Source organism: Rhipicephalus microplus, chromosome 1, assembly GCF_043290135.1.
Source record: "Rhipicephalus microplus isolate Deutch F79 chromosome 1, USDA_Rmic, whole genome shotgun sequence".
NCBI classification, from domain to species: domain Eukaryota; kingdom Metazoa; phylum Arthropoda; class Arachnida; order Ixodida; family Ixodidae; genus Rhipicephalus; species Rhipicephalus microplus.
Window position 1 is genome coordinate 12,327,671 of NC_134700.1, and position 23,946 is coordinate 12,351,616.

The 23,946-nt window shown below is 43.9% G+C and overlaps 2 protein-coding genes across 2 annotated transcripts; both read left to right on the top strand.

The window, feature by feature from the left end:
• Nucleotides 1-7,756: 7,756 nt before the first annotated feature.
• On the top strand, nucleotides 7,757-17,013 carry LOC142797171 (uncharacterized). The gene is made up of 3 exons (XM_075887330.1): nucleotides 7,757-8,341; nucleotides 9,210-9,323; nucleotides 9,620-17,013. Exon 3 carries the CDS (start codon nucleotides 12,984-12,986, stop codon nucleotides 14,874-14,876), a length of 1,893 nt encoding a protein of 630 aa, XP_075743445.1. The 5' UTR covers nucleotides 7,757-8,341; nucleotides 9,210-9,323; nucleotides 9,620-12,983; the 3' UTR covers nucleotides 14,877-17,013.
• Nucleotides 17,014-18,642: 1,629 nt separating this feature from the next.
• LOC119178173 (uncharacterized) lies at nucleotides 18,643-23,800 on the top strand. The gene is made up of 5 exons (XM_037429352.2): nucleotides 18,643-18,939; nucleotides 19,763-19,910; nucleotides 20,167-20,807; nucleotides 21,408-21,483; nucleotides 22,685-23,800. The coding sequence occupies exons 1-5, from the start codon at nucleotides 18,797-18,799 to the stop codon at nucleotides 23,273-23,275; spliced, it is 1,599 nt and encodes a 532-aa protein (XP_037285249.1). The 5' UTR covers nucleotides 18,643-18,796; the 3' UTR covers nucleotides 23,276-23,800.
• The last annotated feature ends 146 nt before the right edge of the window (nucleotides 23,801-23,946 follow it).

Genomic DNA, 23,946 nt, shown 5'->3' on the forward strand with positions numbered 1-23,946 from the left:
ACTGCTCTACTGTGTAAGGCGGATGTTTTCAGGACAAATGCCAATAACTTATTCCCTGCGTCACTACACGTGTTCGCAGAACCACACGAGGTAATTCGCGCGCTATACGATTTAACTCTATCGACAGCTATTTCAATCCATATATGATTTCGTTGTCTTCAGTGCAAGACAGCTAGTTCTTAGGATAAATTAATGAGAGGGTGAACATTTCTTGTAAAAAATGCCGTCACAAGAGTCATGATGGACGGTTATTCATTCACGTCATCTTATAGGTCAGATTTTTCCTTTTTCACCAGAGTGACGAGAGTGACTAACACGAAACAGTCGCAAACCTGACGGATATTTTCAAATTTGGTTGTACCATGACGTGCTATATTGTACCATGACATGCTATATGTTATGACGTACCATGACGTGCTTTTCTATATTCGTACGCTTTTATCAAAATATATGATTTAGAATAGTGGCAACATGCTCGTAATTACTCCGCCACATGACGTCATCGCTAGTGAGTCATGTTACACCGACCTGCTTCTGCTCTACATGTCTACACTGCTAACCTCCTGACATCATTATAAAAAGAAATTTCTCTTTATAAAAATTTCTCTTTATCAAAAAATTTCTTTTTTAAATTTTAAAGTGACTCAGAGGACATGACGACCAAAATCGAGAAAGAGCTACAAGATCTGGACTTCCTAAAACATCAGCTTCACTGCCGAGAAATTCTGGATGTCAAGACGAGTTGGGCCTCATACCATGTCATAAACAGTGTATTGAAGGAGCCGGACCTATGTCTGTTTGGCGAATCATTAAAGCATCATGCCAAGTTCTGCGACATCAAAATGAAGTTGACAGAAAAGAAAGAAATGCTCAGTAAAACAGGGCGATGTTTTCTATGTTTGAAGCAAGGACATATGGAAAGGGATTGTAGAGAAAACCAAAAACGTAAAAGATGTTCTCGGCGACATGTAACATCCATTTGTGACCCAGACTTCCGGAAGAAGGCAGAAGAAACCTCAGCGACATCAGTCAACCTCCTGTCGGAACAGGCAAGCCCTGTCATATTATTGCAGCCTTTGACGGCAAGAGTAGCAGAGAAGGGGTAATCAAGGAACTACGGAATACTCTTTGACAGAGGAAGTCATCAGAGTTTTATCATCATCAAACATCAGCTATTGCAAGTAGAAACTGGACAGTAGGGGTATTCGGAGGTTACAAGACGCAGAAAACCTTAAGAAGAGTGGGCGTGAGGATTTTCGAAGAAAGTACGAAGGAACCTATTGTGATGGAAGCTTCATAAGTGGAGGACATCTGTAGCGAGCAAGCACATTTCAACTTCAGACGATGAAGTCGCAAGCAAGATGAAGGAAATTAGATTGGACAGGTGGCCTCTCTGTCAAAAGGGAGAAAATGATAACTCTATTTCTTTGCTTGTCGGTTCAGAGTACTACTGGCGTTTTGTGACTGGTTGAAAGATGGACAGACCTAATGGTTGTGCACACTAAAATAGAATGGACTGTGCAAGGTCCGCTACCTCTGTCGGGAAAAATTATTCACTGCTCAACCGACGTAATACTTCGAACCTGCATTAAAAAAGACATGGTTTTGGATGCACTCACGCAATTTTGAAATCTTGAAAGTATCGGCGTGAAAGAGGAAGAAAGCATCTCAAATAGCGAACAGACGCTACAAGAATTCCAGCAAAATATATCTAAAAGTGACAGTCATTATGAAGTTTGACTTTCTTGGAAAAAAACTGTAGAGGTTAAAGACAATTTCTCTGTAGCCACTAAACGCCTTGAGAATTTGATGAGCAAGCTGATGAAAGACCGCAGCCTTTTGGAAAAGTATGGCAAAACTATACGTGTATATCTTGAAGACGGTTCAGCAGAAAATGTTTCTGGTTCAAATTTTACATGTGATCGCCGATCATACTATATGCCTCATCGAGCAGTGTTCAAAGAATACCGGACTACAACAAAAATTCGCATCGTTTTTGAAGCGTTCTCACATGAACGTGGAGAGAAATCCCTGAACGACAACTTGGAATCTAGTCCGAACCTAACCTCGATGTAGCCACACTTCTGTTGCGTTTCTGAAGTTACAAGGTGGCTATGACAGTAGATGTGGAAGAGGCGTTCCTTCAGATCGGTCTCCATGAAGAGAACAGAGATTCCCTACGGTTCTTGTGGTTCGCCACTTCTCCCGAGGAGAGTCGACCATTACCAGAACAAAAAATCTGGAGGATGGCAATAGTGCCTTTTGGAGCAACCTCAAGCCCCTTTTTTATGATGGCCACCCTGCAACACCATTTTTGTTGCGCCAAGAATCAATACAAGAAGACGGCTCTCCTGCTTCAAAAATATATGTACATAGATGACCTCCTGATAGGAGCCGACACAACAAAACACGCTATTAGGATGCATGAAGAGATACTGAGAGTATCTAAAGATGTGTCTGTGAACATAAGGAAGTGGAGAAGCAATGACCCTACAGTTACTGCCTCTTTTCAAGATTCCATCGTAACACTAGACCAACCACTTTGCAGGCCACTAGGAATACTGAAAAATCTGGGAATGTATTGGAATATGGATAATGAAAGCTTCTGTTTCCATCCTATGAAGATCTTACACTTTATTTCACAAAATGATGTGACGAAGAGTTTTGCTCTAAAAGCAATAGTAGCAAGGTTTTATGACCCCTTAGGTCTCACGTCTCCCTTTCTTGCGAGAGCGAAGATATTTCTGCAAGACCTCTGGAGAGTTAATCTCAAGTGGGATGAACCGTTACCACCTTATCTGGCGGATACATGGTTAAAATGGAGTCAAGGAGTATCGCACCTTCAAGACATGCATGTTCCTAGGTTTCTGGGAGCTGGAATGCGAAGACAAACTTTTCAGACGCATCTGCACATTTTTGCTGACGCTAGTGAATCGGCTTATAGAGCAGTGGCTTATGCCTCTATGTTTGATTCGAAAGGCGAAGCTTGTAATGGTAATTCTATATGCAAAAACGAGGGTCACCAATCAAAATGATAATGCTGGCTTGACTTGAGTTGATGTCTGCTCTGCTGGCAGCACGCATTTACCGTTATCTTTCAAGCAACTCTGACCTAGCCTTCAAGAAGGTAACAATTTGGTCAGACTTAAAAGTTACGTTCTGCTGAATTTGGAAGGAGCCGAGGACGTGGAAAACATTCGTCTGAAATCCAGCGGCTGAAATCCAAAAACTGACCAAGACCTCCTTTTGGCATTTCTGCCCAGGCAAGGAAAATCCAGCAGACTTATTGACAACAGATTGACAAGAGGTGTTTCAGCAGAAAAACTGCATGAGACAGAGCAGTGCACGTGGTGGCATGGACCAAAATGTATGAGTGCTCTCTCAGGATGGCCAGAAGACCCTGATCAAGAAATGTGAACAGAAGTATCAGAATGTGCCACCACGACCTTCACTCATGCTGTCAGCGGGAAACAGCCATCAAAACGACTAATTGACCCGGAGCGGTTCAGCTCTCACGTCAAACTTCTACGAGTCACAGCGTTGGTGTTGAGATACAAAAAGAAGCTTAAATGTGTGCCCATGCCATCACCGAAGCTTTTGATTGCGATGACATGGGCACACCTACAAGAAGCTGAATGGTATGATACACGTCGAGCAAAGGACGCAGTTTGGCGATGAAATAACGAACCTTTCTGAAAACAAGCCTGCTGCAGCGCAGAGGCAAGTTCGACACCTATGGCTTTTATTGGACAAGAATGGTCTGATTCGTGTACAAATCCACACACTCAGCAAGAATGAGAACTACGGAACTCAAAATTGGATCCTTTTGTTTGCTTATTTATTTATTTATTTTACCCTCAAGGCCAAGGGCATTACAGAGGGGAGTGGGGGTAGATGTAGGGGGGCAATACAACAAAGAAATAAAGTACAGCAGCAACAACAACTAAACAAACTAAACATATACACTTAACATCTGTTACATTGTTAATAATGTACTGCGGAAGCGTTCATTATTTTGAATGTCAGCAATTGGTCCGTGAAGGTAGTTCCATTGGTTCGATGTACGAGAAATGAATGACTGAAAACAAATATTAGTGAAACACGTCATAATGCTTACTTTGTGAGGGTGGTCAGTGCGGGACGAAACATACGAAGGTGGGGAAATGAGAGCTGTGCATAGAATATAGTTGTGGTAATAAGTTTTATCGAACAAGGAAAGCCTACTATGTTTGCGATGGGTAGCCAGATGAGGTAATTGCAAGGAATTTTTCATGAATGTAAAACTATCTGTTCTGCTATAATTGTGAAGAATGAAACGAGTGGCATTGTTATGGACTAGTTCTAATAATTTAATGATATTTTCAGAGCCGGGGTCCCAAATTGAAGCTGCGTATTCCAGTTTTGACCTAACTAATGTTTTGTATAACAGTGTTTTCAATTAAACCGGTGCGGAACGAAAGTTGCGGGATAAGTAGCCTAACATGCGACTAGTGCTGTTAATTAAATTCTCAATACGCAAAGACCAGGTTGGATTATCACAAATATTGACACCTAAATACCGATATGATGTAACGTTTTTGAGCGGCGTGTTGTTTAGATAGTAAGCAGGAAAAGAAAGCGTGGACCGCGAAACATGCAAAAGCTTGCATACCAAGAGAAAGTCACTCCATAATGCTGACTATCCGACAAGCCTATATGAATGTTCTTTATTGTGGCGTGCGAGATACGCTTCTACAGATTCGTGAATGATTTTGGGTTCAACAGGCCAGACAACTAGTCAAGAAAATCATACGTCGATGCCTGATATGTCAGCGAATGCTAGCAAAACCAGTTCATTAAAAAACACCTTCTTTACCAAGTGATAGATGAACAAAGGCTGAATTTTTTCTGGTAACAGGAATTGATTTTGCTGGTCTATTTCACATCAGAAGTGTACACCAGGGTGCATATATTGCACTATTCACTTGTGCTGTCACTCGGGGGATACACTTATAGTAGTTGGTAAAAGACATAATTATGAAAAACTTTCTCTGTGCCTTCAAAAGATTCATTTTGATAGATGTAGAACCATATATAGGGACAACGCCCTAGCCCGTATGAGGACGTCAAAGGTGCTTGAAAAATTGTGAAATTCTGTTCGACACCCAGATGTAATCTCTTTTTTGCGGCATCGGAAATTCAGTAGAAGTTCCTGCGCCCAAGTGCTGCTTGGTGGGGAGGTTTCTACGAAAGATTAGTAAACTCTGTGAAGAACTGCTTGAGAAAAGTGCTTGAACGAAGTCTTGTGGGTTTCACGGAGCCCAGCACGCTTTCAACAGAAGTAGAAGCCGTTCTGAATTCACTTAGCATTTGTTTACAGTGATGTTGATGAGCCCTACCCACTTTGCTCATCAAGTTTTCTAGTTGGGCAAAGAAGCACACCTCTGCCATCTTACGAAATGCCAAAGGATGATAAAAGCGAAGACCAGGTGAACCACCTCTTCTGGAAGCGAGAAGAATCGCAAACCTTTTGGAAACACTGGCAGAAGGAATATCTAGACGAACTGAGAAACTTCGCCATCAACAAAGCTAATCGCACTGAATTCCTGAAGGAAAGCACCTTTGTTCTTATCGAGGACAAACAACGCCCTCGGCAAGCTTGGGTGATGGCAAGGTATTTGCATAATGAATGGGATGAGAAAGTTCGCTCTTGTTTCCTCCAGTTGCTGGGCAGAGCAGAAGTCAACCACCCTGTTCAAACGCTCTACCCATTGGAAGTAGAATGATTCCATCTGTGTGGCCCAGGAAGATGTTGTAACTTCATCTTCACCAACGGAGCAGACGCCGTTCATCATCATTGCGAGTGCTCCTCATGAGCTGCCGCTCGCTCGAGGGCGTGAAGCTGTCAGTTTCTTTCTATTCAATGTTCCATAAAGAGCGTTTGTTTCGGGCGTGCAGTCTCTCGTTCCTGCTCAACAGCCAGGTAGCCGGCGAGGCTCGAGGTCCATTCCACATAGCTTTGCACACTAATGCACCCTTTGAACTCCATCAACAGAAATCTGTTGAAGCCTGACATTCCTGAAAAAAGCACGACACATTGATCTTGCCACGATGACGTAATATGGTGACATCACTTCATGATCTAATGAATTTACATCGTCGATCGGTCAAAGGTAAACCGATTTCGAAAGCTGTGCAGAGAACATAATTGGAGCGTTACGCCTTTCGTGCACATTTCACTGGGCCAGTCGAGTCTAAGCGTGGCATAATCCTTGTCGTGCATGGCAAGTAACTGGTCAAACACACATTTCGAGAACAGCTGAGCAGTAGCTCGCCTTCATAAAATGCAGATGAAAGCATAGCGAGGAGTGTGACCATCAGCTCCACTGGTCGTCCACATGAAGGGTGTTGAATAGACCTCTACTGGGATATGTCACAGCATGAAGTCAGCAGCACATGTGCAAGGCAGCAATTGGCAAAACACCCCCTATCTAGGTGCCCCAGCGTGGTACAGTCGTGCGATGCATTGGATAATTTTTTTATTTCTACGAAAGCATAAGCTTCAGCTTACAGTGGTGAGATTAGATGTGGTATAGACCAGAAAACATCTAAGTGTGTGGTGAACTGCACAATGAAATACTTTCCATGCCGGCTGGCTGTTTATTTTGGAGAAGTAAACACACATGGTGGCCTGTGTGAGGAACAGCGGCATCGTCTTAAAGAAAAATGGCAGGATATTCACGGGGTGAATGATGGAGAGTGCAGTGAAGCTGGGCCCGCACGCTGCTGCAGCTTTGCTTCAGCCTCCCGTTGTCGGCGTATGCTGGGATCTTTTACGTGTTGCCGCGCAGCTTCACGGCATGCTTCTGCCTCGCGCGTTGGCACATCGGGGTTCAGTCTTAGAGCGCGAGTTGCTGCCGCCTTGAGTGCACGCAGCTCTGCAGCTTTGTCCATCCTCTGACCTTCTGAATGCGCTTGCATGCCAATACGACTTTTATTTTATTACACCGCACCCTCTAGAGTACGGCGCCGCCGCCGACCACGTGATCGCAAACGTCTTCATGTGACGTCATTCCTATTTTTTCACGCGCTCGCACATCGGGGTTCTGTCTTCGAGCGCAAGCCACCGCCGCTTTGCGCTTATCATACTTTTTATTGGCAAACCGAGAATCATCTGCTGGCCGCGTCTGTCCGTCATCTGTCTGTCTGTCTGACACATGGATAAACGCAAAAATGAATGTACGGACAGACACACGCACAGATGGACGCACGAGAGGACGGATGCACGGACGGATGCACGGACTATACAATAAATGTATAACTCGTATTATCAAAGACCTCATACGCCTTGATGGAAACAGTGGAGATTCTTGTTTATCCTATGCTTGGTACCCTTACGGGTCGATATTTATGAGGTGGCAATGCGCATTACAAGCTGTGTATCAGCTTTGAAAGATCAAATTAATCATGGAAACATGTTGTAGGCTTTAGATGGTGTGAAGAACTACGCAAGATGTAATGGCTATAATTTAATTATTAGGTCTAAAATCCCATAAACTCACAGTGGGTAATGAGGAGCGCCGCTTCAATTTTCACGAGAATTTGTTACCTCAGTTCAACGCATGCTAAAATGTGTTTATCGCATTTTTCTCTTTCTTGCAGTCATATACGATGAGAATTTTTCACAGTGAGTGAGAATCTTGCCCGTTACCTCACGCAAAGCTGCTCAAAATCATGCTGCGGCTAATGCTATACCTCGTTTAAAATGCAGTGTACTACAGTGATGGAAGTGCTGCGCCAATTGCGCCAAACTGCGCCAAGACAGAAATGCTGCTACATGCTGCGCCAAATGGCTGTTTTTCGCGTATATTGTGCCATGCCTGCGCCGAGGCCAACGTTTTGTGACGCTCGCCTCCACGGCCAATGGTTCCGAAACCGAAACAGTGCCGAAAAAGCAGCCAAGCCAAGCCTATCTTCAGCCACTGCTAGCCGTGTGCGACATAGAGAAAGAAGAAGACAAGAGAGGACACTCCGCGAAACCTGGCCTCAGGAAGTGCGTCACGATTACGTAACCAGCTAGTGCTCTCATCAAACGTCAAAGGGCGCAAGCGCAAAAAAAAAACAGTTATAATCAATGAAACAAAACTGTTTTCACAAAATAATAATTATACGCCCGAATTAGGTATGTTCTTTATACATAAAAACAATTTATTCAACACACCTTACGTGATTATTTTTCTTCAGCCGTACTGTCATAAACACCATCCACCCAGCGACAAGCCCATGCATGACTGGCAGCGAGAAGCTTTCGTCGCTTTCGACAACGTCGGCTGCGTCGGTGTTTTCGTGCGTGAGATAACAGGTGAGGCACGTTTTCAAGCGAAGCTTGTTGAATGACATGTTGTTGGTCTTGTTCGGTCATTTTTTTTTTCAGAAAACGGTTACACCTGTGCGAATAAGACACCATGAAACAAACATAGAAAGATGCACACACACACGATGCGCTTCGTGTGTGCGAGTTTGTTTCTTACGTGGTGTCTCATTCACGCAGTTGTAACCTTTTTCTGAAGCTTGTAAGGACTGGGAGGTTCGCTAAAAAGAAAGTTTGTGGCTCTATGCGGCGGCTAGACGGGAGGGAACATTGTGCAACGTATGCAGTATAGCAAAGGCGGCACGGCGTCAAGCCGAGGCGACGCGTGCTGCGTCTGCCACGGACGCGAGCGTTTGTAGGCTGAGCATAGCTGGGCAGCTAGGTCATAGGCTCGGTGGCTCGGTGCAAAATATTGAGAAGCGTTCGCTGGGCCTCGCATGCTTCACGACACGTTTCCCGAAGGCTCGCAACACGAATAATTCTTGGTGTGCCGGAGGCAAATCTGGACTAGCCAAGTGGCCATTATCTTCGTTTCTTCGCTAGCCTTGTGCCACTAGTGCAAGCTGCCCACAAATTTTTTTGACGTTTCCAATATACTTTTACCGCACAAATTTTAACTACGATTTTTCTTCCCAATGTACTGTGCTGATACTGTGTACGCACGAAGGTGTTCTAAAGTTCCCAGGCCGCGATACCATTGCATTACAAGGGATAGCGGCCTGGAAACTTCTGAAGATCTTTGTACGTGGTCTTGACGTATATCTTTATAAGTCAGAGTTTTATGGGTCAGAGATGTATCACTGGTTTTGTATTGTGCATCGATTAGCTAATCATTCAAAGGGGTTTGTTGGTTCCGCAGGCCGCTCGCAAGATTGTTCCGACAGCACTGTCTAAGGCACCGAACAAGCTTCACAAGACCCTGCAGAAGATGTCTCCGCCAACAGCTCCACGTCTGAGTGCCCTAGAGAAAATGGTGACTATGCTTTTATTGCAGCTGTTTTTAATGTGCTATTTTATGTTTAGGACATTCTGAGGAAACTATCCTCAAAAGGACACTACGTGTGCACTTACAAAATGTAAGGGTGGGCTCTCAGTGATTTTCATTTTTTTGTGCATTGTCAACATTGTGAATGGTTTGTTTTTAGGTAGTGGAATCGAAAACTTTGCACCACAGAAAGTTGTGCACCTTGGGTCTGAAAGAGCGAGGAAAGTGCTCGTATGGGATTAGTTGTTCTTCGCTTTTACATCCATTTTTTTTGTTTATTGCAGTGCGTTCCTGTGTGCCAGCGACAATGTCTCCATCAATGAAGTACAAGCAAACCATTAAACATCTGCAAGCCAAAGTAGCAGCACAGCGGAAAACTATCAAAAGACTGCGGAGACAGCCTCACCAAACTAACCACTCATTCGTTGCATACATTGTTTTGGTTACCCGCTATGAGGAGTAGGGACACTGTGTATTCGCTCGAAGTGATTTGCATAACCTTAAAAAGAGTGTTGGGTATCCTGTCTGTATTTTTGTAGCAAATGCGGGCGAACTGTACACTTTACTGTGGGTCGCTTGGTCACTGTGTATGGTTTATCTCTCCAGCTCAAGTAATATATCGATAACAAAACCGCTTGTTGAAATGTCTTCGAGCGGGTAAGGAACACAGTATGAAGTGGGCACAGTTCACGTTATCACGCTTTTTGTATTTTAGCTTCTCATCAACCTCCTCATCTCACCCACCAAAATTTTCAAAAGAATACCCAAACTTGTAGCGTTTGACGGGGCTGCGGACGCTGCCATTTTATTTTTATATAGCTTGTGAGTGATAACGTACGATGTAGAGCCTTTGTGAAAAATAATGAGCCAAAGTGGTTTACTTCTGCTGTTTATTAGCCCTGTAATACCGCTCTCGTAACAACAATTAAGGTCCACAATTCTGGATAAGTGATGACTACAATCTGTTTTAGCTCGCAAGCGTCACAGCAACACCCAGACGCAAATCACTTGGGATCTTAAGTTTTTGATGATAAGAAGAGCCACAAGACCTGCCAGTGTTTAGCATGAAGTTTGTCTTTCACGTAGTGAGCAAGCTGCAAAGCCCTACCTTTCTGAGGACAAGCAGGCATCAAGTCTGCTTTTTTTTTTCATTTTGGGCTAGCTGTTCTTAAGCACAGCCAGCACACTGTAGCTTTGCCTTTCTGCTATATTGTGTCGTGTGGTTTCTGTGCACTCTTTTTTTCTATGCATTATTTTGGTTAACCCCAGGCGTGATTCGCGACTTCATTGCTGTGTATATGTCACTTCTTCCTTCTTCTTCAGCATTGTGCGCAGTGTTTTTGCCATAGATCCTTACTTACCCACGGGTCCGGTGTGTCATACTTCACCAGCTTCTCGGCTTCTGCCAACTCTAGCAATGTGTGCGTTGTCTGTGTTCTCTCTGTATTTGTTACAATATTTGTTACAATTTATTTGTAAGGCGAGATGCATTTGTTGTCTACCTTTGTCATATTGTGCTTTTTATATTCTCAGACTCTACCTTGCCTTTGAATAAAACATTGTGGATACTCTGTCTCTTTGACTGATATATACATTGATCACTTGTTCCAAAAGAACAAGTGAACAAAAAAACAAGAACAAGCGCGATGAATAAAATCGTAGTGAATTATCACTACCTGCATCTCTCTTTATAATAACTTAATCAAAATAAAAATAAAAAAAAATTAAAATTCAAAATTTGCGCCAGTGAAACCGAAACAGGAAGTGCACGCCACTTGCTCTCACCAACCACCAGGTGTGCTAGGGTCGATTGGGCCGCTGGGGTCTACGGGAGTGTCCGCTCTTCACCTTTTTTTATTTCTCTATGTGTGCGAAGCGTTGGCTAGTGGCCAGAGAACGTCGCACCAGTCACACGTGCTGGGCGCATTGGCCGTGCTGGGCGCATTGGCTATCTGACAACGGCTCCGGCAGGCAACGAAATGGCTTTTACGAGGAAAGGTAAGCCTGTGACTTGTGTCGTTGACGCCTGTTTTGTGTTGGCTGATGTAGATATAATGCTTGAAAAGTTAAAGTTGAAGTGTTCGAGCCTCCGATTGTTATTTTTTGTAAAACCCTTGATGTTATTGTGCTGTTAAGCCTACTGTTTATTGTCGCGTTTTTGACGCACATTTCGTGCTGTTTTTGGGCGCATTTGCTTTGGATGTCCCCTGCTGTGACACCAGTAGCCCCTAAATGTACCGGAATCATCGAGGGGCTCGTCTTTTCTTTGTTCAACATAAGTCCTATTTTTATATCGCACATTATTAGCTCTGAACTGACGTGAACAAAAATATAAAAGGCACAAGTGCCAATAGGTGCATTTATTAGCAAGTTATTCGTGGAGACTTGTATTGCGGGATCACAGCTCATTATTTTACATTGTTTGTTTGAGATTTGTAACTGTCTCCACGCAGCACGGTTCAGCGCAGTAGCGGCAGTAGTTCGTACGAAGTGACCGTGCGGCATCAGCAGCCACGTGTTATGTATTGATGTGCGTATGAAGTTAATATCGTGTAACCTTGATCTGGGCCATATCGCGCTTATCTGTACTGACTGAACTCATAATATATCGAATTTTGGATTTTTTAAAATTGGTCGGTAGCATATGAAACGCGGTTGTGAAAATTAGCAGCGCGCCTGTCGCCGTGAATTTTTATATAATCATAGCATTGTATAATGATATTACCGCGCCTTGCGATACCTATTTCAATTATTATTTGTGCTATAGTGTGGCAGCGCATCACCAAGCAGGGAACACCAGAGCTTGAATTCAGTCGAATATCAGAGTGGGCAATTGACCTTTAAAGTACATCGGTTGCGGCGGAGCGGTGTGCACGGAGAAGCCAAACGAGAACGCAGCGGGGTTTGATGTCGGTCAGAATTGCGCCTCCTAATATGTAAGCAATCGCGCGCATTTGTACCAGGCAGGACTGAGCGCGAGCGTCTGAGGGTAGTGGGACGTAATCAGGCGCAACATGCCTGACTTTCCGTTCGCGGAGAGGCGCCTGTGGCGCGGCGATTTTGTCGTTGTTTGGAGTCCGTTTTAATTCTGTAGAACGGCATCGCGAAGGTGATTCTTACAACGCTGGTAATAGTTTTGCCTCGAAATTTCAGACACTATTTTCTCTTGCTCAATTTACCGTGCATTTGCAAAAATAGATATCCAAGTTTGTGTTTAAGTTCAATTATCAGAAGTTTGTCTGATCAGGGCAACATTTTCTTTCAGGTCGTCAAAGCAAGTTTAATAGCCAAGTGCTCAATGAGATTGACTCCAACGGTGACATCATCTCTGTTTGGTGCAGACAAGGGATAAAACAAGAGGAAGCGTTCTGCACCATCTGCAACACTATCATAAACTGTGCACAGCATGGTGTAGCGGCTGTCAAGCGTCATGCTGCCAATAAGAGTCACGTTGAGTTGTGCACTCAACATAGAGATGCTTCTGGTGTTCTAAAGAAGCCTGCTACTAAGCAAGTTCAGCTGGAATCGTGCTTTGCAACTGGGCCAGGACTTTCGGAGGCAGACCGTGCTGCTCGAGCAGATACTTATTTTGCGCTTGGAGTGGCGTTGTCTGGGATCCCTTATACATACGGGGATGTAGCAACGAAGATGATGCCGTTGATGTTTCCAGACTCTAAAATAGCCAAGGAGTTCCAGTGTGGTAGGAAGAAGCTATCATACATAATTTCAGATGGCCTAGGTCCATATTTTAAGAAGGCAGTCACAGATGAACTGAACAGGCCACACACATATTACACAATTCAGATCGACGAAACACCGCTCCCAGAGCAACGCTGCCAACAGCTGGACGTGATGGCCAGATATTTTTCTGATACACAGAAGCGTGTTGTTGTTGAGCATTTGCGCTCTTATCACTTGGGCTCTGCAACAACAGAAATCTTGCTGGCACATGTGAAAGAAGCCCTGCAAGATTTGCCTGCAAGGAACATGCTCTGCTTTTACAGTGACGGGCCCAACGTCATGCGAAGTTTGAAAAAACGTTTGAAAGAAGATGTGAATCCAGCTTTGCTGGACATTGTTGAATGTAGTTTGCACAAGGTGCATAATGCATTTGCAAAAGGTCTCGAAGCATTTGGTGATACTGTAGAAATAACGTTGCTTGACATATATCACTTTTTCAAAAATTCAGCCGTACAAAGTGCTACGCTGAAGGCAACACAGAGATTCCTAGGCTTGCCTGAAAATGTCCTTCTGCGGCATGTGAGCTCGCGATGGCTGATGCTGAGTTCAGCTTTGGATCGATTTATCCAGCAACATGAAGCTGTCAAGGAAACAGTTCTGGGTGCCCAACAAAAAAGTCGAGCGGGTGGCAATATTTATAGGCGTCTGAAGGAAAATCTAATGAAAAAGGATCTACTTCCCAAGGCAATCTTTCTTCGAAATGTCGCAGATGTGTTTGTTGAGTTCTTGACGTTATTTCAACGACGGGAGCCACTCCTCCATATATTGTATGAAGAAATGGTGAAGCTTGTGAAAAGAATTCTGGGACGTTTCCTACTGATCGGTGCATACAGGGACTTCACAGGAGTGGAACTTCAATCCCTTAATGTAGAGTGCTCTGCGAATTGGAAACAGGTAGTTGAAATTGGTGGAGACACTGAAAATTCCATTAATTCTTTCACGCCTGAAGAGAAGAAGATGTTTAGAATAGGTGCACGTAGCTTTTACATTCACGTTGCGAAGTATCTGCTTTCAAGGCTGCCCTTTGGCAATGAGGTGCTTAAAGATCTCAAGAGCATTCATCCAAGTGCTGTCAAGGAGGAGAGCGCCATTGTGGCACTCAGGAATTTGGCACAACAAGTGCCAGAAGTGGTACCACCGCAGGAAGTGTCTGCTCTGATGGACGAACTAACGCTCCTCTCCACAGAAGAGTTTTCCTCTAATCCACACGAGCGTCTCGACGATGCGTGGCAACACATATTCAGCCTCTTGTCAAAAGACGGTGGTCCCAAGTACCCCCGAACAGTGAAATTTGTTAAAGCTATGCTGTCGCTTGCGCATGGCAATGCTGACGTTGAAAGGGGATTTAGTGAAAATCGTCGTCTTCTCCATGAGCGAAGTAACCTTTCAATTGCAAGTGTAAATGGATTGCGTGCTACTAAATCATTTTGTAGCCGGTATGGCCAAGATGCCTCAGCCGTTCCTATAAAGCCCGATATGATTAAAGCGGTAAAGGGCTCATTTAAAAAGTACCAGGAATGTGTGTCTGCAGAATGTGAACCCTCAGCCAAGAAAGCCAAGCTTCACCAAGACTCCGTAGGAAGCAAAGTGGATGAGCAGCGAAGTATACAGATAGATATCGATTCTGCTAAGAAGATGCTAGCCAATGCAGAACTGCTTATTGCAAAAGGGATGAAGGCTAAGAAGTTTGATGATATTGAAAGTGGACAAGCATTGCTCAAGGAGGGTCAGGCAAAACTTGCTAGCAGTCTTAGCAAGCTTGAAGATTTAAAGAAAAAGAAAAGCTGTGCGCGCCTATAGGACTAGTCTAAGTTATGAGGTTTGCATGTGAATGTCACTGTGATGTTTACTTCTTTTTTAGAGCTGAAGTACTCTGTTTAAAGACTCATGTGGTGAGAGCTTTTCTGTGATAGTCATCATCATCAGCCTGACTACGTCCACTGCAGGACAAAGGCCTCTCCCATGTTCCGCCAGTTAACCCGGTCCTGTGCTTGCTGCTGCCAATTTATACCCGCAAACTTCTTAATCTCATCTGCCCACCTAACCTTCTGTCTCCCCCTAACCCGCTTCCCTTCTCTGGGAATCCAGTCAGTTACCCTTAATGCCCAGCGGTTATCCTGTCTACGCGCTACATGCCCTGCCCATGTCCATTTCTTCTTCTTGAGTTCAGCTATGATATCCTTAACCACCGTTTGTTCCCTAATCCACTCTGCTCTCTTCTTGTCTCTTAAGGTTACACCTACCATTTTTCTTTCCATTGCTCGCTGCGTCGTCCTCAATTTAAGCTGAACCCTCTTTGTAAGTCTCCAGGTTTCTGCTCCGTAGCTAAGTACCGGCAAGATACAGCTGTTATATACCTTCCTCTTGAGGGATAGTGGCAATCTACCTGTCATAATTTGAGAGTGCTTGCCGAATGTGCTCCACCCCATTCTTATTCTTCTAGTTGCTTCAATCTCGTGGTTCGGCTCTGCTGTTATTACCTGCCCTAAGTAGACATAGCCTTTTACAACTTCAAGTGCACTATTACCTATCTCGAAGTGCTGCTCCTTGCCGAGGTTGTTGTACATTACTTTCGTTTTCTGCAGATTAATTTTAAGACCCACTTTTCTGCTTTCCTTCTCTAACTCTGTAATCATGAGTTGCAATTTGTCCCCCGAGTTACTCAGCAATGCAATGTCATCAGCGAAGCGTAGGTTACTAAGGTATTCTCCATTGACTCTTATCCCTAACTGTTCCCATTCTAGGCTTCTGAAAACCTCCTGTAAGCACGCGGTAAATAGCATTGGGGAAATTGTGTCCCCCTGCCTTACACCCTTCTTAATTGGTATTCTGCTGCTTTCTTTATGAAGCACTATGGTAGCAGTTGATCCCCTGTAGATTTCTTCCAGAATGTTTATATATACTTCACCTACGCCCTGATTCCGCAGTGTTTGCATGACGGCTGATATTTCTACTGAATCAAACGCCTTCTCGTAATCTATGAAGGCTATGTATAGTGGTTGGTTATACTTTGAGCATTTCTCTACTACCTGATTGATAGTATGAATGTGGTCTATTGTTGAGTAGCCTGTTCGAAATCCTGCTTGTTCCTTTGGTTGATTAAATTCTAATGTTTTCTTTACTCTGTTAGCAATTACCTTTGTAAATAGCTTGTATACTACAGAGAGCAAGCTGATCGGCCTGTAATTCAAGTCCTTGTCATCTCCTTTCTTATGTATTAAGATGATGTTAGCGTTCTTCCAAGCCTCTGGTACTCTTCCCGTCAGGATAGTATTGCATTGTAATGACTGTAAAATGATACCTGATAGTGCAAAAATGGCAGGCATTCTGCAAATATTGTGTGTTCAGTAAATGTTTTCATATTTTAGTTGGAAAATTTGTTAAGTGCAATATATGATCAATAATAAATGCAATTATTTTTAAAATAAAATTTATTTGTCGTGTTTCATGCACATATCGGTACCTACCTGCTGCGGTGAGACTGCTCCAAACAGTAGTTAGCTTGCTACAAACAGGACATTTTTGTGCTCCAAGTGCACTAATTCTTGCTCCAAACTTCCATTTTTCCTGCTCCGAAAGCTGCTCCGAAATGCCAAAAGCCACTTCCACCACTGTGCACATGTAACGTTGGAAATTCAGTATATCCACACCCACAACATGAAATATCGCTCAAAGGGCCAGTCACCGAGTGGATATACGTTTCCTTTCGAAGAGAATATATATATATATGCAGTGAACCTTCCTTAAGCAATTAGCAAAGTTTTATGTCTAAGGAAGGCCGACACATGCAGCGCGGATGAGCAAAGGTCCTGCCGGTCAACTTCTTGTTAACCAGCACCTGCTACGAAGGTAAGAACAATAGGCGGTGTGCTTGCAGTGACGTTACTCTGTTCACAAACAGGAGGAGGTCTAGTGCTGCAACTTTTTTTTTGTTTGGCAGATGGTGACTCCAAATACATTCTTTTCACTTTACAGTATGCGAGCTTACGTGTTAAGCGATGTATAATGATTGTGATACCACTAGTTCAATGTGCAATTGATCAGATGTTGTAATTGTAAAATTTGTTGAATATACAGTCAGTGTTAAGGACTTTAAAGTTCGTGCCAATATCACAAGACGAGAGAGAAGTATATTATTGATTACAATCAAGTAACTAGGCCGAATTTCGCACGCCTCGTATCACGTGCATCGTGTGCGCGCATTAACGTCCTTGAGGTTTAAGACCCTCCACCCAATATTCACACCTCATTAGTAACACTTGGGACATTCAAAGCATGATAAACCCGCATTGAATTTGAATATAGCAGACGTTTAAAGACGAACCGCCATGTTTACATGCAGAGAGTGGAATGTTTTCTTCTCGTAAAGCTCAGAAGTTATACACTGCTCGAATCGTAATGATTGATATGTGGGGTATAACGTCTCAAAACTGCCATACGATCATGAGAGACGCTGTAGTGAAGGGCTCCGGAAATTTTGACCACCAGGGGTTCTTTAACGTGCACTCGAATTTGAGCACATGGGCCTACAGCATTTTTGCCTCCATCGAAAATGCAGCTGCCTCAGCCGGGATTCGATCCCACGACCTGCGGGTCAGTAGCAGAGTACCTTAGCCACTAGACCACCGCGGCGGGGCAGAATTGTAAATTGTAACGGCAGCCGCAAAGTTGCTGAAAACGTTTATTAGGATAGGGCGTAATCACAATAAGCAGTGCACTATATGTGACTGTCAAGTTACAAAAGAAAACCCCTGGTTCTGTAAAACATAACGGAATAAGAATTATTTCATAAAAACATCTAGCCCTCAGAGAATACAAGGTTTACAGACACGAGTTTTTTACGACGCTGCAGTCTGTATTTTCTGCATTTTAGTATAAAAGATTCTTCATTTTTAAACAGAACCATGCTTAAAAACAGCTCGGGACTATGTTTCGCTCTTGCTCATAGCCTCAGAAGTACGCATTTTGTAAGTATATATTTTGCGATTTCTCTGCGGAATGAAGAACGCTTTCGATGCTTGCTCTCATAGCATCTATACACCGCAGCTTGTACTTACTCGTATGATTGCTCGCACCAGTGCAAAGTTCTTCCTGATGTAGAATTTAGGCATGTCCATTTTACTTCATCAGTTTTTTAGCGAAATGGCTGTCAGTATAACCAGTCGAAACCACCTATAAAGATACCGATTTTAACAATGTATTGGTTATAACTTGAAACAATGAGAAGCTGCCATACTGTTAACAATTGTATGTTTTGTATGATGAAACAGCCCGCTTACATCAATGCACACGCACCACTTTATTTTTTATAACAATTAATTCTGGCTGTCCAGCGTCCATGCCGAGAGGTAATGGAATGTGAAATTCTTATAAGTAAGGAAGAAAGCGAGAAGTTCAAGCTATGGAACTTCCCTCACCAACCCCACTAAGGATTTTCAGAATGCTTCACCACACCACGCTATAGCATATAGGCAAAGCTAGTTTTCTAAATTCGCTGTGAAGCGAGAGTAGGGGCGATGTTTTTGATACACATTCGGGCATGCAGTTTTGGTGAAAAATTGATACGTGACCGATCCCACAGGCCAGTTTCGCGACGCCACCGCTGCCGCGGCAGCCGCGGTGCATGCCGGTACTTGTAGTCGTCCGGGCGCACCAGCCAGCCGAAGTGCCTGAGCGTTCCCTTTTCGATAGATTTTTCGGTCGTGTGGAGCCGTCTTACGATGGGAGGATTTACGTGCTGTGTTCCTGGATGCTACAACAACAGCACAAGGGATAAAGGCTTGGGTTTCTACGTCTTTCCTAAAGAGCAAAAGCTTCGGGAGATGTGGATTCAGCGTATCAACAGGGCTGGACGGGGCGGCAGGTAAGACATCTTATTAAATGTATAGTGCCGCTTTGAAACTAAATAAGCGTATTGCGGTGGTTTTTTTTATGTGAATGTTTAATCATGAAGCTTAGCATACCAAAGAATATGATCTTTGCTCACTCTGCCTGCGTATACTCTTACCGGATAGCTCAGCCGCGGTTCGCGGTTGTGCATGCCGGTCATTTTTTAGCGCATCTTCCTTATTCTAGCGTTTTTTGTTACCGCTGCGTACTAATATTATTATTATTACGAGTTGTAGTGCTGAGGTCTTTTAGTTTTCCATGTTGCGCAAGTGCAGCACCGCGTACGCGGCTTGCGTTTTTTTTTTTTTTTTTTTACAACGCAAGTGGCAAGCATGCAGGCATAAGGGGAAGGCAAGCTCATTGACGAGGCTCTCCTAATAGCTCTACCGTACTTCACGGCACGCTTGCAACAACTTACCCAGAACTCGTTGTGCCAAACGGCGATTAGCTTTCGCGGATCACCCTCGATGCAAACGGTGCCTCTGTAATCTCGTCCTTTCCGTAAAATAGTTATCTGGTGCATGCACGCGGCCGATTTCGCTGCACCTATGCAGATGAGTGGCACAAACAGCTGTATAATTTACCTGTGTGTGGCGTTGTCGAGTGAGGCTGAAAATTAAAATTACATTTGTCATTTGCCCTTGACTGATATGGAACTTTTTGTACGTTAATCAAGAGAAAGTGATACTGTTGTCTTGCAGTGGTAGCATGCAGACTGGACATTTAAAAGGAACCTGAAAACGCAGTAGGTGATGTTCAGTGTCATATGAAATAATGCTGGAACTTTTTGTGCTCAGGTTCTCCAAGTTTACGCCTACCACGGGACACCGAGTATGCGGTGCCCACTTCGAAGGAGGAAAAAAGACTTACATGAACAGAGTGCCCACAATCTTCCCGCTGAGACCGCAAAAGGTGGAAAGGAGGCGACCACTCATAAGGACACAGGTAATTTGAGCGCAAGCAATGCAGAGAAATAGCATTACGTTGTTCCATATGCACCACTGAATATTTTGTTATGGCTTAATGCAGGCAATGGCTACTTAAGGGTTGCGCTACTGCGTAAAAAAAGCAATGATGCTAAGTAAACTTAAACTCGTGTGAAGGTATAAAATGCAGTATTGGAAATCTCACCTGCAGCTGCACAGTGTGTTGTAAAAATCACTGAAACACATGGCTTTCTTTTTTCATTTTCCCCTGACAGCCGGAACTTCCCAACAGTCCAACTGTGGCACCCCAGCACGACCCAGAAGTCTCAGGCTCTGTCATCACTAGTAGCAGCAGCGACAGTGAAGACACCGCACAGCAAAGCACTCTACTCATGGACCATGCCTACAGCAGCCAAGAGTCAAGCTATGACCAGCTTGCCAAGAAAGTTGCTTGCCAAAATAATATAATAACTGAGCTAGCAGAAAAGGCTGAAGCTGCTTACGCGCATGTTGAAGAGCTCAACTGCCAGCTAAAACGCTCTCAACAGGACCACGCTGAAGCAAAAAAGCTATGTGACCGCCTTCAGCAGAAGAATAGGTGCTTGCGGCTTGAGCTATCCTGTATGCAGAAGAAAGTCAAGAGGTGCAAGGCTGAAGCTACACAAAAGATTGACATCACGTATGAAGCCCTTGTAGAAGATGAAAAGAAGCTGCGGTACTACACTGGCTTTACATCCAGAAAGTCCTTCGACAGTTTTTGGTCCCTACTTGAACCAGATGCGAAAAAGCTGCGGTTCTGGCAGATGAAGGAAACGGAGAACGAGGACCGGAACTTCATCCTGCCTTTGAAGACACAGCTTGTGCTCGTCCTGATGAGGCTACGGCTGGGCCTTGACGGCCTTGACCTTGCGTACAGGTACGCTGCCAACGTTGAAGTGTTTTTTTTTGCATCAGTGCTCATTTTTGCCTTTGCATAAGGTCCAAGTGGAGTGACTAATGAAACTCTGTTACCATGCCAATACATTTACGCGGGCATACTGTGTATAATGTTATTTATGAATATGCTGTGAGGGAAACAAGCATAACCCAATCAGCCCGAAAGGGGCCATGAAGACAAAATACGAGTTTGCTTTATTCAAAAGATTTGGTATTTTGTAATACCCTTAGTGCTTGTCCGGGAGCAAACGAACTTTCATTCACTGAGAAATTCAAGTTTAAGCCAAATTTCAGTGTTCCTGCCGAGCGTAGCTGGTTTTGTTAGTTACTTTGTGCATAGGGGGAATGCAGCATGCTGTGTATTCGTACGTTCCTCAAAATATCAGCAATGGTATGCAGCACTTTTTCACTTATCGTTTATAATGAAAATGACTGGAAGTAACAAGGTGCTTACACAAAAGGAATTCAGTACCGTTTAAGCATCTTCTGCAATGACATCTTCATTGCAACCGTAGGTTCTTTTGTTTGTGCTGCAGAAAATTACTGATGCGCATTTTTTGCAAATTTGTTTTTCGTACAGGTTTGGCGTTTCTACGTCAACCGTTTCGAGGATCTGGGTAACATGGCTGGATTTTTTGGACAACAGGCTTCGCCAGGTATGTCAGCACCAGTTATCTTTTTTTATTGCCTTTTGTTTGTGGTCTCTGTGATGGCCGCGACAAATTGCAACATTTATGGGAAGGGAGAAAGGGGACTGGATGGAATTTTAGGTATAAAAGGCCAACTGTACACTGATCAGTCGCGTAGCCAGGGTTCTATTTCAAGGGGTGTTTGTCAGCCTTCCCCTCATGGCCAGATATATTAGCCCCCACTACTGCCTTTCTGTCTGTCAAGATACCTGCTAAGAACGTACAGGTAATTTAATTCCCCGAAGCATGCTTTTTTGAGCTTACTGGAAGATTGCTCAGCTTGAACACCTTGTGTTTGCATTCTAAGATGTATCGATTGAATTAAAGTAAATTTCAGTAAAACTACTCGTTAGGCAGTTGGTGCACGCTTGTAAAACCCAGAGCGCAAAAATACAACACAGGCGAAGCACAATGGGACAAGCACTCACTCTCAGCTAAAAATTATTGGAAGCAACGTCACATGTCACCTCACCTTAAATGTACTCATTTCACTTTTTTTATTCTGCGGGTTGCTACATGGCTCAGTGCCAGCGGCGTTGTGCTGCCCAAGGATGCGGGTTCGATTCTCGGCCGTGGCTTCCACTTTTCTTACGCAGGCAAAAAGCGAAAATGCTCGCATGTTCGAGATTAAGGTGCTCGGTAAAGGTTCCCATCTGATCAAATTAAACTGAAGCCCTCCACTACAGTGCACCTTATAACTTATGTAGTGCCTGTGCATTATAACTCAATAAATCAATCGATGAACCTTCTGGGTCTTACAGCACATGCCCAATGCAGTAAATGATTTTATTTATATGTAACGATGCTTCCAAAAAAAGTTTTGTTGAGAGAATGCTTATCCCAGCATGCTTCTCGTGTGCCCGTGTGTTTTTTGCTAATTTTTAGAGCATTTGTAGATTCATTTGACAGTGTTACAAGCTGTGATGACTCATCTTGCGGTCTCTACTGCAGAGCAGTGCCAGTACTTGTGGCAAAAATCAAAGGTGGAGAAGGTGACTTTTTAAATCGTACATTAAGAGCAATGGGGAGATTCATGTGCATTGAGAATGCAGTCTTAGATCCTTCGCATAGATCCACCACTCTAAGACCACTTCCCCCGCCCGTTCCTAAGCCACTGATGATATTAATGTAAAAAATATGAAAACCCACTTTTCCTTCTTTTTTTCAGGTCCCAACTTGGATGCCTCCCCACCTGTGCGACAAGTACAGGCCACAAGCTTTCACTGACAAGGGCTACACCACTGTTGACGGCATCCTCGACTGCACCGAAATTTTCATCGAAACCCCCTCGTCATTCCGTGTACAGAGTGAGACCTATTCCTCGTACAAAAAGCACAATACTGCAAAAGGGTTAGTTGTGTGCAGCCCGAACGGCTTTGTTATGTTAGTGTCCGATCTTTCTCCTGGGAGGCTGTCTGACAAGGCCCTAACAAAGGCTTCCGGTGTGTTGGAAAAGTTCTCACCAGGGCGAAGTTTGATGGCTGATAGGGGGTTCACCATCGAAGAAGAGTGCAAGGAACTTTCACTGCACTTGAACATTCCGCCATTCATGGAAGGACGACCTCAACTGTCTGAAGCAGATGAAACTGAGACAAGGCTTATTGCCAGTGTGCGCATACATGTGGAAAGGGTCATTCGGAGGATAAAGACCTACAGAATACTCTCACAGGTGTTTCCAAACAGCATGTCTGGACAACTGAACAAGGTGTGGCATGTTTGCGCACGCTTGACAAACTTTGTGGGTGAGCCATTGCTGTGAGCAGATGTGAGTGAAGTCTGCATGTCTGCTGATAGGCTGCGCCAGTTCGCTTGCACTACATTTGACTACTTTTTTGGCCATGCAACACAGCCAGAAATGGGAAGGATATAGGCCATTGTGCCTGTTCTAGGAACTGCTCACCGTCTCTCCAAGCTTTTTTATTCACCTTAGCCCAAAACAAGGAACAACCCAATCCCTTCAGGAGGGCACGTACGAAGAGCCGTATCCTTCCCGTGCACATTCAAGCATCATAAGAAATGTCCCTGCCTAGGTTTTGTATTCAGTTTATTTGCTTTGTTTACTTGGTCATTCCCTTATTCTCTAAATTTCTTGAGAACTACGTTTACTTGCACGAAAAGATGTGTTGTCTGCATTGACCCCCCTTTTCTTTTTTGTTGTCATAACACATTGCTACCTGTACTGTCATAAACGTGCATTATGCAATAGCCATACTCTCTTCATCTCTGTCACCATTTCAAACAGCGGCACGTTTTGATGCTTTCCATTAAAATCGAAGTGAACCCATGCCTGGCGGTGTCAATGAATAGGTACATACATTTATTTCGATAGGGTAAAAGCTCGTGATCGTGGCCATAGCTGCCCATTGAGAAGCATACTTGTATGGGCTATCACCATATTGTCCCCTTGTGTCCAGCCATCCAGTCTGCTGT